This window comes from Saccopteryx bilineata, chromosome 3, assembly GCF_036850765.1.
Source record: "Saccopteryx bilineata isolate mSacBil1 chromosome 3, mSacBil1_pri_phased_curated, whole genome shotgun sequence".
NCBI classification, from domain to species: domain Eukaryota; kingdom Metazoa; phylum Chordata; class Mammalia; order Chiroptera; family Emballonuridae; genus Saccopteryx; species Saccopteryx bilineata.
In genome coordinates this window covers 233,907,285-233,921,359 of record NC_089492.1, presented here as the reverse complement: position 1 = coordinate 233,921,359, position 14,075 = coordinate 233,907,285, and the positions used below count along the sequence as shown (strand labels likewise).

General features: G+C 41.0%; 1 protein-coding gene across 1 annotated transcript in view; it reads left to right on the top strand.

Moving 5' to 3' along the window:
• The window catches only part of IL12RB2 (interleukin 12 receptor subunit beta 2), a 91,794-nt gene extending 88,762 nt beyond the window's left edge, over nt 1-3,032 (top strand). Inside the window, exon 16 of the mRNA XM_066264982.1 lies at nt 876-3,032. Within this exon, the coding sequence (XP_066121079.1) occupies nt 876-1,415 (540 nt within the window). The 3' untranslated portion in view covers nt 1,416-3,032. The remainder of the gene's footprint in view (nt 1-875) is intronic.
• Nucleotides 3,033-14,075: the final 11,043 nt, after the last annotated feature.

The following is a 14,075-nucleotide window of genomic DNA, read 5'->3' as shown; positions in this document are numbered from 1 at the left end:
GGGGAAGAGAGAGACAGAGAGGAAGGAGAGGGGGAGGGGTGGAGAAGCAGATGGGCGCTTCTCCTGTGTGCCCTGGCTGGGAATCAAACCCAGGACTCCAGCACACCAGGCTGACGCTCTACCGCTGAGCCAACCGGCCAGGGCTCTCCTCCTATTCTTGAAGCTTCAGTTTGCCTAAGAACTATACTGCTCACAAAAGTTAGGGGATATTTCAAAATGAATATGAAGAGAGAGAAAAAAAGAAGCATTTGATTTTTTTTATTAAACAAGAATGTCAGAAAAGCAAACAAGTCAAAGAAAGATGTCCAATTATGCAAATAAGATGCAAAATCAACTTTTATTTCATTGGTGAAAATGCACTGTACAAAAGGCTGAAAGTACTGGAGTATCTGCATGTTCCCTGATCCCCTAATTTTTGTGAGCAGTTTAATAGGTTCCAGAATAGACCAGTCCTCCTTCCCCACAACCTCCCCATCTAAAAAATTCTACACTTTTCAGGATTCAGCTCCAGTGTGACCCTTTCATAGTCTTCCCTGCCTCCTCTCCCAGAGACAAGCTCAGTCTTTCCTTTGTACGTAGGGTACCCTCTATAGCAGAGGAAACGCAGCTTAAGGCAGTGGGACTCACCAGGAAGTCTGGTTGGAGGTTGAGCAGGGTAGTGACGCACTGGCTGGAGGTTGAGGAGTTCATGGCTCCTGCTCGTCAGCCTCCCTTGACAATGTTAACTGCTTCCCTTACTTCATAAAATCAAGGGCCCAGTGTCTACCTCAAGCTGACTAGTGCTGGCGGGGAGGCCTTTTGGTACCCTCGAGAAGTTGGTTGTCAAGGCAACTTAGTTAACATAGCCACATGAGCTTCCTCCTCCCCTTTCCCAGGAGAAGACGCAGCTGCCCTTGGACAGGCTCCTAGCAGAGGGGCCCACTCCGGAAGAACCCGAGCCCCTGCTCATCAGCGAGGTTCTTCATCAAATGACCCCAGTCTTCAGACACCTCCTTCACCCCAACTGGCCAGAAAAGGGAAAAAGAGTCCAAAGTCGCTATACCTCTGAGGAAGACACAGAGTACAGTGCCTCAAGCTCACCACCTCCAAAAGCTCTCACAGCAGAGACAGGACAGCCAGTGGATCTATACAAGGTGCTGGGGAGCAGGGGCCCCGACTCACAGCCAGGAAACCCAGCCAGCCCAGTCATCGTCCTCCCAGTGGACTACCTTCCCACCCATGAGGGCTACTTACCCTCCAACATGGATTATCTCCCTTCACAGGAGGCTCCTGTAACCGAGCCCCTGGAAGAACTGGAGCCTCTGCACGTCTCTCTTTCCGTTTTCTCCACAAGCTGCCTTCACCCTCGCACCTTCTCCTGTGGCGAGCTGACTTTGGATCGGTTAAAGATGGGGTGCGGCTCCCTCATGCTTTGAGTGAAGCTTGAAACTTGGAAAGCCAGTGCTCCCACTCAGCACAGAACGCCCACCTCCCAGCCCTCTGCTCCAGCAGTCATCCCCTCTGGGTGCTGCCTTTGGGTCTGGTTGCAGCTAGAGGGGCAGTCAAGCCAGGGTGAATCTCGGGAACCGAGAGGTGGCTACAACCCAGATAGCTCATCTTGCCTTCTCCAGAGGTTTAAGGTGACACCCTTCACTGTGTGGACATAGCGATTCCAGCCTAAGTTCCTGCAACTTTCTTGACTATGCTTTCTTGGTTTTTCCCTTGGAAAAGGGAAAAAGCAGAGTGGAAGTCAAAACTCTTACCAGCAATGAATGGCATACAGTCCTGAGGGCCATTCATGCAAGAACTGTTTATAAAGGATAACTACATACCAGGTCTTCTGTCTAGATCAGTAATGTCCAGTGGGCTTATCTGGACTGTTCAATCCAGTAGACAGTAACCACGTGGGCTGTTGACACTTTGGAATGTGTCTAGTATAACTGAACAGCTGCATTTTTACTGTAATTAAAATAGTCACACATGGCTAGTGGCTTTTGTGTTATAACACAGCTACAGATGATGGATACATTAGTCAGAATTAAAGATACCTTCAAAACAGATCATTCTAGTTTTACAAATGACATGAACACCAATATAAAAGGATTTCTAAGATGGTTGTGACTGTCCTTATTTGTGGAAGTCTAAGAATGTCCCTTTTCCCTAGTTTTGCTTTTATTTTGCCTTCACCTTGCAGTGAGAACAGCTTGACTGTGGAAAGCTACTGGAAACTCACCTAGGACCTTAAGCAGACAGCCTCTCTGAGACCAGATGTCTTGAAAAGGAGCAAACCAAAGGCTTTCTGCCCCTTGTATTCTTTGATACAGCAGGTGCTGCCTTCAGGACCAGGGCTGTCTCAGTCTAAAAGACCCAAACTGTCACACTCATAAGTTATCCTTCTGCTTTTCTTCCTGTGGAAAACTGAGTTGGTCCTCAAGACAGCTCAAGCTGAGCCTGGAAGAGAATTCTTTTCCATAGCACAAACTCAGAACATGGTACATGTTTTACTCCTTTAGAGCTGTAGCCCTAGCTGTCACCCGTCCCTTCTGCATCAGTCTCTATCCCATCACTATAGACACTTCTGCTAAACCAGTGGTCTAACTGCTAATCCTACCAATCCCAAGAGACAGGATAAAAGGTCCAAGAACTTTTCTCAAATCCCTGTCAAGCATAGGACCTTCCTCCTGCCCCGATACACCCAAACTAGAACTGAGGAAGGTGTCCCTTACAGCTCTAGAAATACAAGTAACAAATATTGCTCTGCTTGTTGTTCATGTTTTAACTCATCTGTGCTTCTTGCCGTTCCAGATTTAATATTACTTAGTTCTCCCAGGCTTTCTTCTTTCCCCTACATCCCCATTCTAGTCTGTTCGGGTGCCATGCAACACCCCACCAGTCCCTGGCATCTCAGCAGCCTCAGCGTTGGCTTGTCTGCCCCTGGAATGTGGTTCTTCTTGTTTGCAATGGGCTGAGACAAGGCCATTTCCTTGGAAGTCAGCCAACCTATCACCTCCTGTCAATGGAAGCCAACTTTTCTTTCTTGCAATACTTGTTTTTACCTATCCTTGATTTTTTGATTATCCATCCTACTCTTCCCTTTACCACTTGGCCCCAAAGGCCCCACCACACCCCCTTTCCCTTCCCTTGAAATGCCAGGGTATTCTGCAGTCCTCATTTGCTTTTCTAAAGTTTTAAAAATATTTATTATTTAAATTTTGACAACTTCCTTGACTCCTAAAGGCTCCTTTTTAAGGATGCAGAGGTTTTCTCGGTGTTCCCGACATGACGCCCACCCCACCTACTACTGGACTGTTAGCAACTTGAAAGCGGGAATCATGCAGTCATTTCCCTGGCACCACACATGGCACAGAGTGGGCTACCAATGGAAAGTACAAGAGGCCACCCGCCGCCACTTGCATCTTGTTCCTCTGTCCCAGGAGCCATTCCAGCTGTGCATGCTTCCTCTTTATCGGGACAACTGAGTTTGCATTTGCTCTTCATTCCCAACCTCCATTCTACCCCCCCTCCCCCGTTCACTAGCAGAACTACTGTAACACATATAGCAGTGTGTATTTAAAAAAAAAATATTTGCGCAAGACTAGCTGCTCGCTGCCAGATAAACTGTCTTCTTTCCAAGAATGAGGATGGGTAACCTTGTTCTGTCCTTGCCCCAAATAGCTTTTGAACACCCCCACCCTGTCCACACACAAAATTCCACATCAGGTTGCCTAGCTTATCCGGACTAGGTGGAGCTCACCACTATTCATACAGCCAGACTTTCATTCCTCAAGAGAATTAGCAATGATTTAAATCTTCACTCCTGATATACTGCCAAAACCAACCCAGGAATCTCTATCCAACACATTAAATTTCTTAATTCGCTGGAACCTAAATATTATCAACTCCAATTTACACCTACTGGATATATGGGAATCTTACCATCAATTCTTGTGTAGTAATCCTTCTTTTGGATTATTTCTTTAAAGACTCTGCTTTCCCAGAAGCTAGATTCTATTTCCTGGGCTTTTGTCTCCATTTTAGACAACAGGAAAAGTCAGAATAGTGTTACCTAGTTCTGTTCTTTTACCGCCTTTCTCCCTCTACCCTGTCCCAATTTCTCAGCTTCCACGAATATCCTACAGCTGCACCTCACCAATGCCGAGGCCAGCGAAAGAGATGCCGAGCTAGGCATTCCATTCTAGTCAACCTCTGGTGTTCGATTCTTGGTTTTTCTGAAGCTCTTTCTCTCACATGATGTGGTTCTCATGTGTCCCAATATCACTGCACAAGCCCTGCAAAGGAGCCCTGTTTTCTCTTCCTATTCTACAGGACTCACGGATGTTCACATTAACCAATCTTATAGAAGGTGAATCCTCAAGTAAACTACTCTCTAGAATAAGAGATCAGAAAGTTCTCTTCTTCCCCCTAAAATGATAAATACAATCAACTGGCTAATTGACATCTAAAAGAAACAAGCCAGATCTTTACATCAAGCTATACTGGAATAAATTTCCAATGAAAAATTTGCAAGACTCATACACACCATATTAGGTAAAAATATTTGCAGTATATGCCAATATGAAAAAAAAAGCCAACACTTCAAAGAAAGTGGACCGAGAAACACAAAACATTAAATGCTCACTAAGCAGGAATAAAACAATCATCTACAATCACTTTTTACTTAACAAATTAGCAAAATTTAAAAAAAGCCAGTAGTCATTAGAGAAACTGCTGTTTGCAACAAGGCATGCTAGCTGGCTCCTTTCTGAAGGCAGTTGGGCAACATTTTCTAAAAATTTGAATAAACACCTCCACTCCTAACAATGTAGGCCAAAGAACAGTATAAATAAACTGAGTATGAGTTATCACAGCATTAATTAAAATGGGGAAAGGGGCCTAAATATTTAGTAGAAACTTGGTTATATCATCTATACAACAATGAATTTAATGGAATCTAAGACTACCAATTTTATAACACACCCATTACATTATATTCTGAACAGGAAAATTGCTAGTAACTAATGCCATTGATTTCCAAGGTGTACAAGTCCCTTTCCCCACTTCATTTTAAAATGCCTGAAATTGGGATGAATCTTAGAATTGATGAAAAGCATATTATGCAATCTTTCAAAAAGTGTAACAATATTTGACATGGAAATGGTCAGTTACAAAAGAATGAACAGAATCACATCACCTTTATAAATCAATGCAAACATTTTTTAAAATATATACAAAAATGCTAAGTCATTTCCTCTAGCCACAGATTTTTAATAAATTCCATGTCTGCATTCTTTTCATTATAAATATTCCTCACTCTTAAAATTGGACAAAGTAAACGAAATGTAACCAATTCTTTCTCCCCAAAGACCTGGCACAATGGGTCTAGAGACGAACACTACCAACCCCTTTACGGCCCGTGTCTTTCATCTTCCACTTGTCTGACACTTCCACCGACCCTCACTACTGCTGCCAGTTGATAGAAAAGGCAAAGATGACACAGATGAGGGTGGGGTTTGGGATGTCAGGGCAGTAACTAAAGCACTAGATGTTTAATACAAAGTTTATATAACAATCCAATTTTTGCCAAATTCCCACTCAAAATATAGCACAGTGCATTTGTTCCAGGACTACCTCCCTCAGATACCAAAATCCTTGGATGCTCAAGTCCCTTATATAAAATAGCAATTTGCATATAGCATGTGCAGAGCCCCTCATATACTTTCTATCTCTTGATTACTTATGCCTAATACAGTACAAATAGCTGCACTGTGATTAGAGAATTAACAAGAGAAGTCTGTACATGTTCACAGTAGACCTAACTACATAGTACACCCTAGCCAACAAAGTAACATTTTTTGGAATATCTATAATCCTCAATTGAATGTGTGGATTTGAACTCTGGATGGAGAGGGCCATATACTTAGTACATGCTATTTCTAAGACATGTAACTCAGTTCTCACCAAGACTGGTTTAAGGGAGGTGTTATCTCCACTATGGAAAAGGAAACTGAAATACAAATAAATTAACCAGTCACACTACTGGTACCTAATATAGAAGTCTGGTTTCAGACCTTAACTTTCAATTACACAACTCCTTTCTATGCAAATGACTTCTCCATAGACTTACATCAACTGTGGTTCTAACTGTAGCTGACTAAAACTGATGTCATAAAAATATTCAGAGCCTGACCTGTGGTGGCGCAGTGGATAAAGCATCGACCTGGAAATGCTGAGGTCGCCGGTTCAAAACCCTGGGCTTGCCTGGTCAAGGCACATATGGGAGTTGATGCTTCTAGCTCCTCCCCCCCCTTCTCTCTCTCTGTCTCTCCCTCTCCTCTCTAAAATGAATAAATAAATTAAAAAAAAAAAAATATTCAGAGCTGTTTTTACTAAATAACCAAAACCTGGCATTTTCTATACTTCTCAAGTCCTAGATCATTTGTTTTCCAAGAACTCTACCTTAAAAAAAGGTCAGTTTTTAAATGATAAATCTGGTACCCCTACATTTGCTAATTTACCTAGCTAATCTAAGTCATACAAGGCACACAGGCCACAGAATGAACACTCCCAAGAACACCCATTATTTTAAAGAAATCGATAAATGGAATAAAGCTATTCTAAAAATTGTCTTTTATATAGAAGAGTAACGAGCAATTTGTGTACTTCAACAGCTATAAACCCCACCCAACGTACCTTTTTTTCCTCAAACATGAAAGCCATTATTTCCTAAGCAAAAAGGAAATTGAGCTGCATAACTCAATTTTGTTGCTTGTATTAATTGTTGAAACACGAACACCTTCCCTTTACTCTGTAGTAACTGGCTATACATTTTATTAGTGGTCCTTTATAAGTTTTTCTTAAGGTAAGGTTTGCTGAATTTCAATTACAGCTCTAAGAAATAAAACAAATCTATTATGTGCTGCCATGGGATCCCTTTAAGGCCACTTTTCAATTCCCACTTTAAGCAGTTATTCCATTAAGGCTGTGGCCTTGCCTAGACAAGACAATGTAGATGAGGTTCAAAATACCTTCCTCCCCTTTCTCATTCGTGCTCTGTGGACCCAAAGAAATACTATTAAAGCTGTAATGAAATTCTCAGAGAATAAACTGTTCTGAAAGGCCCTATATTTTCATTGGAAAGGCAGGCCCTCCCACAAGCAGGAAATCTTCACTATATTAAAAAATCTGCAAAATTCAATGAAAATTAGTAGCAAAAATCACTTTTCCTTTACCAAAGAAAGTCTCAATTAACTTGCTAAGATGATTTGTCTCCCCGCACGTTAACCAAGAATGTGGCCCATGTTAACTCAAGGATATTTTTCTTATGCTGTCTAAACTAAGCCCAGACACCCTCACCAGCCACACTCTCTCAAGGTGAAAACAGTACCCGCAGATTTCATTTAGAAAAAAAAAAAATCTTACTTTATTCTATCAGAGGGAGTAAAAGACCATTTGCCTTCTTTCCATACAGTAATATAGACAATAGCTCTTTCCTAAGGTTCTTCTATAAACACTCCCTTTAGTTTACCCCCTCTGGTCTATGGTAGGGTAGCTTTCAGCTGAGTTTCAAAAAACAAACAAAAATCCCCACTTAAAAAGTAAGCAGCAAAAGAGGGATGATCCTGGAAAAAGGAACATTAATGCTCTCCTGTAACCAGATGCTAGTTATACCCTTCCAACAGTATACAGTTATTTTCTTAATAACCTTTCTCCATTCTTCCAGAAGAGAATTTTCCTGATGTTTTAGATATTTTCACTTAGCATTACACAGCATCCAAAGCACTTCTCTTCTTCAGTCAACGACTTCTGGTTCCACCTTCTTTATGTTTATTTTTTTGATTTTAGAGAGGGGGAGAGATGGGAACATCAATCTGTTCTTGTAGGTGCCCTGATAGGGGATTAAACCAGCAACCTCTTGTGCTTCCAGATGATGCTCTAACCAGCCAAACAATCTGATCAGGGCCAGTTCCACCTTCTGACTCAAGAAGCAGGGAGGTCAGTCCAATTGTTAAAAACTTTGATCTATACAGGATTTTTGATATATAGTGACAAAGTGCCACTCAGTCTTCAAGGGATACTGTTATGAACAAAATACAGTGGTCTGCAGTACCCACTATACCAGCTAGGTATGTGATATTTTCCCCATGTCTAGTGAACAATTAACATCTGATTAAAAGTAGCTTTATCCAATCCAGTCTTCACACGCACCCCTCAGAAACTCCTTCAACGTTAGCACACATCATCAAGTTGAAACAATTATTTGTAGTTCCTAGAAAAAGTTCTTTCTATTTGGGAAAAAAAAAAGTGGAAGCTTCGCTGGAAATTCAGAATTTCCAGGAAGAAGACAACCAATCTTCTCTCTGAAAATAAAAGGTACCTGTTTAGTTTAATTCACCAATCATTAAATCCTAAACATTTCAGCCATAAAACTGGATGTGGCAGAACGGTTATCTACCAACTTCTTTGATGTGTTTAAGTCATTTATTTCCACAATAGCTCCTGGCATTCTAAGCACAAAACGTCTGTATGTGCTTCTCCATTATTGTCAGGATGTGGTTGCCAAACAAAGCAACATTTCACCATGGATTATTACACGCAAGGTGTAAAACAAGAAATTCCAATATGCAGTATTTCCCAAATTTCTGACATTCAAGCTAATAAATGAAATTCAGTGCAATCTGTCAAAATTTTAGGCAGTCAAATGCCAAGAACCAAAAGTTCAAATGGACCACTTTATACAGAATCTTACTTCAAGGCAGATGAAAACCAAAGCCATTTCTTCAAATCAGAGAGGTCTTTTCAAGTTCCTAAAATGTTAAATAGATCACCTACAACTGCAATTAATGTGACATAAATATGCCTAAAAATGTTACTTCCCATGTTCCCTAATCAGTTTACAAAATAATAGAAATATCATGATTAACTTCATTTTTCATGTTTCCATAGCAGTGATGTAGCTATTTAAGAATCAAAATCAGTTCAGAGCAATTCTCACACCTGATATGAATAAATTATCTAAAATAGGTTAAAAACCCATAAGGAATTAGAATTCTCTGATACTAGTTATCACCAGTTATCTTTTGTCTTCCATTCCCAAAGCATAGAATACACATACAAGCCCACATGGAACTGCCACATCTTACCAAATGGGCAGCAAAAGGGGCAAAGATATTGATTTAAAACCCTAATAAGTACGTACCATAACTCCTCAAACAAAAATTTGCTAAGTTATTTTCTAACTTTTATAGGCCATTTCTCACCTTTCCTTCCATTCAGAAGTGAACTGAGTTCTAGTTAATCTATACAGAAGTAATCAATGGCACAAAAGCTAAACTCTGCCTAAAAGGGCAGTCTCCCAATAAAGCTCTGAGAAATGTTGGTCCTCAGAAGCCATTCATTTGTTCCAGCTCATCCTATGGAGTTAAATCAACAAGTTTGTTCTTACCCTTTCAAAACGTTCAGAATTCTCACCTGATGGAAATATTGACCATAACAAAAAGATTTAAGCACTGTGATGAGAAGTGCCACTAAACATGAATCATAGCATTCAGCTTGCTTTTATAGCAAATTTACACTTTCCTAATAGCTTGCAGGGCAACATATTTAAGTTACAAGCTGCATGATCTCTTCTTAAAATAATAAAACCATCTTACAAAAAAATAATCATCTTTACTAAATGGCTACCAAATATCTTGGCCCTTATTCTGAGTATAGAAGAGGCAAAAAAATTTGCTTTAAAATACTTCTGATTTCATAGTTTTCCACAGGATAGGTAGGATGACTTAATTTGCACCTAGAATGAAACTTTTATTTTAAAAGAACTCTTGCTTTTCTTCCTCGTCTTACCTTGAAAGGAAATGGGCTAGGAAATCGAAAGACACGTGGTATTAAGGGACTGAGTACTAAGTGCTGGGACATGCGAATAAGACAGAAGACCTTGCCCTCACAGACTGACCGTCTAGTAGCAGGTGCTTGCTGAGAACCTACCCAGACCACGGCTGCCTGCAAGTGGCTGATACATCCTGGTGCGAGCCTGCAAAGAGGAAGTAGCAGGGCATGGAGCAGCAACTGAACACAAAGGCAAGGTCCTATGCATGGAAAGGCCTGGGTGGAAGAGCCCTCAGTGGGGATAAGCAGCCCAACCCAGCCCAGCAGGCACCTCTCTACAATATGTGGGCCTTGTGTGAGGACCATGGCCACCACAAGACCAGGGCTTGGGCTGGGGAAGAGGAACCCCCTGACTGTTACATCAAGTACGTAATAAGAGGCGAGTTTTCTGAACCCATCCCAGAAGAGGACATCCTTCTTAAGTCCTTCAACTGCCTGACAGAAGGATCAGAGCAAAAGCTTTCTCAACAGGTTCTTCCAGTAGGCACACTACTTGAATGTCCCTCCAAATACACAGAGAAGGGGGAACAAGAATTGCCTCAACAGACTTTTGGAGAGAAGTCACTTTGTTGAGTGTTCTGAATCCGTGACAGGCAAGAAGCTTCCTCCTGGACAAAAATCCAACACTAACTTAACTAGATTCCAAACAGCCTGCAGAATTTGCTAGAAGTAAGCCAGGAAACAATAATGTGATGTTCCAGAAAAATTTGCCTGTCCTTATAAGGGATGCAATAAGTCAGTTGAAGAGCAGAGTCCCTGAGAAGGCATCTCATCGTTTATGGTCCCCGAAATCACATGTGCGCAGAATGTGGAAAAGCATTTTATGAGAGAGCAAAACTACAGAGACATTTTGTGGTTCATACTGGAGAGAGGCCTTTTCGGTGCCCTTTTAAAGGGTGAGGGAAACGCTTTTCCCTGGACTTCAATTTGCGCACGCATGTACGCATCCACACTGGGAAGAGTTTTGTATGTTCTTTTGAGGGTTGTCGCAAGAAGTTTGTTCAGTCAAATAACCTGAGAGCTCACCTCTCAACTCATACAAAACCACAAATCAACGATGACAGAGGTGGGAAATAATCTAACATGATAAGCAATTTTAACAAAAGAGTGACTGGGAACAAACTTGTCTCATTGATTATTGTTTCCAGGAAAGAAAGTTTGAATCAATGTTGCAACCCTGTAAAGTATATTATCTAAGGTTACTAAGATTCTCCTATAGTTTGTGGATACCATTTTAAGACTATTGTGTGCTTTCAATAGGTCAGGAATGAACTTACTTCAAAGGCATAATTCTTAATACTTTGTGAATTGGGTTACTGGATGAGGGCTTATTTTTACATACTATAAAAAATGAAATTAAGCCCTGGCCGGTTGGCTCAGTGGTCGAGTGTCGGCCTGGCGTGTGAGAGTCCCGGGTTCGATACCTGACCAGGGCACACAGGAGAAGCGCCCATCTGCTTCTCCACCCCTCCCCCTCTCCTACCTCTCTCTCTCTCTCTCTTCCCCTCCCGCAGCCGAGGCTCCACTGGAGCAAAGATGGCCCGGGCACTGGGGATGGCTCCTCGGCCTCTGCCCCAGGTGTTAAGAGTGGCTTTGGTCGCAACAGAGCGACCCCCCCCCCAGGGGCAGAGCATCGCCCCCTGGTGGGCGTGCTGGGTGGATCCCGGTCGGGAGCATGCAGGAGTCTGTCTCTCCCCGTTTCTGGCTTCAGAAAAATACAGGGAAAAAAAAAAGAAATTAACTTGGGTTTTTAAGTTTGTTGTTTCTAATTGTTTAGCTTTTGCTTTTTAGGAATGTACTTTATGCTAATCCTAGAGAATAAAAATTTTACAATAGATTGCCAAAAAAAAAAAAAAGAAAAAAAAAAAGAACTCTTATATGTTGACCTAGGAATCATAGCTTAGATCAAGATTTAAATAATCTTTAAAGCTTTGTGGGCTACATACATCTTTGTAAGTTTTGCTTTTAACCCTTCAAAACGTAGGAGTCATTTTCACGTACTGTACAAAACAAGCCACAAGCTGAAAATCTGCTGACCATGGCCTAAATATAGCATTCATTTAAATGACATTCATTTCCATTGTTAGTACATTTCTCTGTGGCCAAAATTTTGATGGCTTCATAATTTATCTTTATGTCCTAATTACTTACAGAAATTATGCTTCTAATCCTTTAAATCACAACCTTTCTTTCACTGTATTGAGTTAGTGGATCCCTTCTTGGCTTGAAACACCAATTTCAATCACTTAACATATAAACCCAAATTTTCTAACTTTAAAATCGAGTCTCAAATTCAGAGAACATACTCAAGGTAAACCCAGGCTGAGCAAAAACTGATTAAACTCAATTTCTGAAAGCTGACAATCTACACCTCAACAATATAATCTGACAATTTTGCAAATGTTGTTACTTCACTAATTATTAGGTCTGAAGTTTGATTAGAGATCATTCTACTGCCTTGTCACTAGATATACTCTGCAAAACATAATGGTGACCAAGTTCTGGGCGTTTTCCAGTTAACTTGAGATCTGGCTTATACCGTTCAGACTTGATAAACACATTTCAGCAGAATTATAAATGTTTGGTTTAGAATATATTAAGTATCTATTTACTTTCTTTGAAAAGTAGGCCTGACCAGGCAGTGGCGCAGTGGATAGTGTCGGACTGGGATGTGGAGGACTCAGGTGCGAAACCCTGAGGTCACTGGGTTGAGCAAGGGGTCACTTGCTCTGCAGTAGCCCCTGCCCTCCAGTCAAGGCAATGAGAAAGCAGTCAATGAACAACTAAGGTGCTGCAATGAAGCACTGATGCTTCTCACTGCTCTCCCTTCCTGTCTGTCCCTATCTGTCTCTTTTGTCTCTCTCACAAAAATAGTAGAAACAAGTAGAATTAACATGCACCCAATAAAAATAAGTAGAATTAACATGCACCCAAGAGCCCGAGAATTTGTCATACCAATGACTTAAATGTTTGGATATCTACTAATAATATCAGATCCTAGCAGTTCTACATTTCTCCTGAAATTTTTTAAACCTTTACTACTTATTGGTTCCTTAAACATAATGTGTTCCTTCCACATAATGCTAGAGCCCTTAAAAATTTTTAAAGTCCCATATATTTATATTTTATATGCAACTCCCTGATATAAATTCTATTTTGGTGCAACCATCTAGCAATTAGTAAAATAACACAATGAAAATGAGTACTTAATATAGACCCCCTCCAAATACATACCAAAAACATATAAGCCTCAAATATGTGTCTTAATTCCACTTTTAAAATAAAAGAGTAATGTAATTAGATGTATAGTACCTAGTGACATTTTTAAATCTTTCATTAACTCTACACAGGTCTCAAAATAGTATTTAAAAAAAGAAACCATATCCCAATCATTCCAATACAGGTTGGAAATATCTTATACTCTAGCATTATGCCATTTAAAAAAATCAAGATAAAAGTTCATGAAAACAGCCACCACTATTATTTATGGATCTGTATAAGGGATTTTCTTTACAATATTATATACCCTGTTTAACCCCTTGCTCCCAAGAGTGGCATTCTGCACTGAAACTCTGCATTCAAGATGCAATCTAAGAGAAATGCCATTTGAAGGTCAGTCCTTGAAATTCGTCTTATAAGAATTAAATTTCCTGGCCCTGGCCAGTCGGCTCAGTGGTAGAGCGTCGGCCTGGTGTGTGGAATTCCCGGTCAGGGCACAGGAGAAGCGCCTACCTGCTTCTCCACCCTTCCCTCCCTCCTTACTCTCTCTCTCCCCTTTCCACAGCCAAGGTTCCATTGGAGCAAAGTTGGCCCAGGCGCTGAGGAAGCTCCATGGCCTCCGCCTCAGGCGCTAGAATGGTTTCAGCCACAATGGAGCAATGGCCCAGATGGGCAGAGCATCACCCCCTGGTGGGCATGCCGGTGGATCACAGTCAGGTGCATGAGGGAGCCTGACTGCCTCCCTTCTTCTAACTTTGGGGTAAAAAAAATTTTTTTTAAAATTTCAATTTTCTAATTATATTCATTAAAGTAGGTATCCTTTCCCAATGAGACTAGACAACCTGGTTTAATAATTCATCTACCCACAACAAAATCTAAGTCTAAGGGGAAAAAAGAAAATATGAGTATTACCTTTGAGGTGCACACACAGGTCAGAAAACACATGATGATAAATGAGCTCCTATTTGATTGTTTTTATGACTTTTAAGAAG